The sequence below is a fragment of the Gracilinanus agilis genome, chromosome 2, assembly GCF_016433145.1.
Source record: "Gracilinanus agilis isolate LMUSP501 chromosome 2, AgileGrace, whole genome shotgun sequence".
Taxonomy (NCBI): domain Eukaryota; kingdom Metazoa; phylum Chordata; class Mammalia; order Didelphimorphia; family Didelphidae; genus Gracilinanus; species Gracilinanus agilis.
In genome coordinates, this window is record NC_058131.1 from 689,385,065 (window position 1) to 689,387,564 (window position 2,500).

The 2,500-nt window shown below is 50.7% G+C and overlaps 1 protein-coding gene across 1 annotated transcript in view; it reads left to right on the plus strand.

The window, feature by feature from the left end:
• ADAMTS7 (ADAM metallopeptidase with thrombospondin type 1 motif 7) overlaps positions 1–2,500 on the plus strand; it is a 176,291-nt gene that overhangs the window by 139,126 nt on the left and 34,665 nt on the right. The window contains exon 16 of the mRNA XM_044660286.1: positions 843–1,087. Coding sequence (XP_044516221.1) covers positions 843–1,087 — 245 coding nt within the window. The remainder of the gene's footprint in view (positions 1–842; positions 1,088–2,500) is intronic.

A 2,500-nucleotide genomic window follows, 5' to 3' on the forward strand; every position in this document is an offset into this window, starting at 1 on the left:
TGTATAAGAGACAGCCTTCCTTCCTTCCTTCCTTCCTTCCTTCCTTCCTTCCTTCCTTCCTTCCTTCTCTTTCTTTCCTTCCTTCTCTTTCTTTCTTTCCTTCCCTCATTCCCTCCTCCCTTTCTTCTCTCTGTCTCTGATTCTGTCTCTCTCTCTCTCTCTGTCTCTCCCATTTAGCTCTCACTTTACTCTCTCCAGCTTTCCAACCATCCCATCAAAATTTGGTGTTTATAAACAATTATCTCATGACTGCTTCATTGAGAGTCCCAGTCAGCCGCGTTGTTTGCATTTCAGAAAGCCAATCTCTTCTTTCTTGACTGTTCGGAAACATCCTTCTTTGGGAACAGCCTTCTTTTCTGGTGTTTCTTCTTGTAGCAATGAGCTTCTCCCTCTTCCTCCAAGCTTCTCTCTGGAGTCCGCCTCATCTGGTCCCCAGCCCCGACGGGCTGAAGAAGGGAGGAGAGTTAATGTCCACGTTTTCAAAAACAAGCCATAAATGGTGGAAGTCGGCACTTTTATGGACCGTCATATTTTGAATTCTTGTTTGTTTTGTTGACGGTGTCCAAGTTTAGACCTTTTTAGAAGCGTGGCCTTTCCCGGGGGCATGTAGAGAGCACAAGAAGGAAAGGGACGGGGCACGATTTCAGGCTTCCGCCAGTGAAAAGAGAAAGATTGGAGCAGGGTGGAGGTTTTCTCGGTCCCTCTGAAATCAAGTCTTTTGGGTGGGTGCCTGCTCTGTCTATGGGTGGCCGTTTCTGCCTGTGCAGGGAGGGATGGGCTATTTAGATGGGTTCTCTCTAGCTGAGGGGATACTTGAAGGAGGATGCTCGGACCCTCTGCAGGGTACGTGGACATCGGGCTCATCCCGGCGGGGGCCAGGGACATTCGAATCGAGGAGGTCGCCGAGGCGGGGAATTTCCTGGCCCTGAGGAGTGAGGATCCCGAGAAATATTTCCTAAATGGTGGATGGACCATCCAGTGGAATGGCGACTACAAGGTGGCTGGGACCACCTTCACCTATGAGCGGAATGGGAACTGGGAGAATCTCACATCCCCAGGACCCACGTGGGAGCCCGTCTGGATTCAGGTATGGCCGCCCTGTCGTGTGGGAGCCATGCGCCGGGCATGGGGGAGTAGAGGCTACCCAGTCACGATTCCGGAGCAGCTCCCAGTCGGACGGAGGACACGAGCTCAGAGCCCTCAAAGACCCCTCGGCGTGGGGAGGGCTTTGGCGTAAGAACAATAGAACTCCCATGTCTAGACTGCTTGGGATTGTCGAGGTGCTTCCCTCGCAACAATCCTGCGGGATAGGAAGTGTATTATCTGATCATCCTTATTTTACAGTTGGGAAAACTGAGGCTCTGCAAGGGAAAGTGACTTGTTCAAGGGGATACAGTGAATAAGTGGTAGAGATGAAGCGTGGACTCAGATCTCCTGATTTGCACTCGAGTCTAATATCTTCCCACCAGCCAATTGTCAATAAGCATTTATTGATTGTTAGCTGTATAGCAGGCGCTGTGCTAGGCCCTGGGGATCCCTGCACCCTCAAAGATTCCCTTCTTAGAGGAGGAGATGAGATGGAAACACAAGCTTAACCCATATAGAAGGCAATTCATAAATGCTGGACTAACAGCTAGCATTTATATACTGCTTTAACGTTTTCATATATATTTACACATTTGATCCCAAGAAGTAGGGCCCTCTTATTATGATGCCCATTGTATGGCTGAGGAAACTGAGGCAGACAGAGACCCTAAGAGTGGGAGCGCGCCCTCGCTGTGTCGCCATAGAAATGGTCCTTGCGATGGGAATAGGCACATCTTTCTAGAGCAGGGGTTCCTAAACTATTTTGGCCTGCTGCCCCCTTTCCAGAAAAAATATTGCTTAGCCCCCTGGAAACTAATTTTTAAAAATTTTAATAGCAATGAATAGGAAAGATCAATGTGCCTGTGGCCATCACCGCCCCCTGGATCGCTGCAGCACCCACCAGGGGGCGGTGGCGCCCACGATGGGAATCGCTGCTCTAGATCTTCTTATTTATTTCTAGATCTAGTTACTTATTCTTGTCCTGGTTCTGCTTCCCTGTCTGTGCCTCCGTTTCCCCGCCTCCGAAATGACAGGGACGTTCCCCAGCACCACCACCTTGGGGGGCAGATCACTGAGATGACGTGACATCGCATGGCGCAGAGGTCCAGGGCAGGATCATTAGGAGAGGCCAGGCTTGCCTCGTGGAGGGAGACCGTATTCTCCCCTTTTCGCAGAAATGATCTCCGAGGCCCAACTTGACCCGGTTGGATCCGTGATTCGAGTTTGGGATTAAAGGGTCATTTCTTTCCACTTTCAAAATAAATGCCAAATTAGGAGGCGTTGGGGGATGAGGAGGGCCGGGAGAAGAGGTCGGGTTCAGGTACACTCGGCACCCGCTGCCATATTGGACAGAGCCGGGGCCGGTGTGCTTGTGAGAAGCCTTCCTAGAAGTTCAACACACGAGATCATTAAG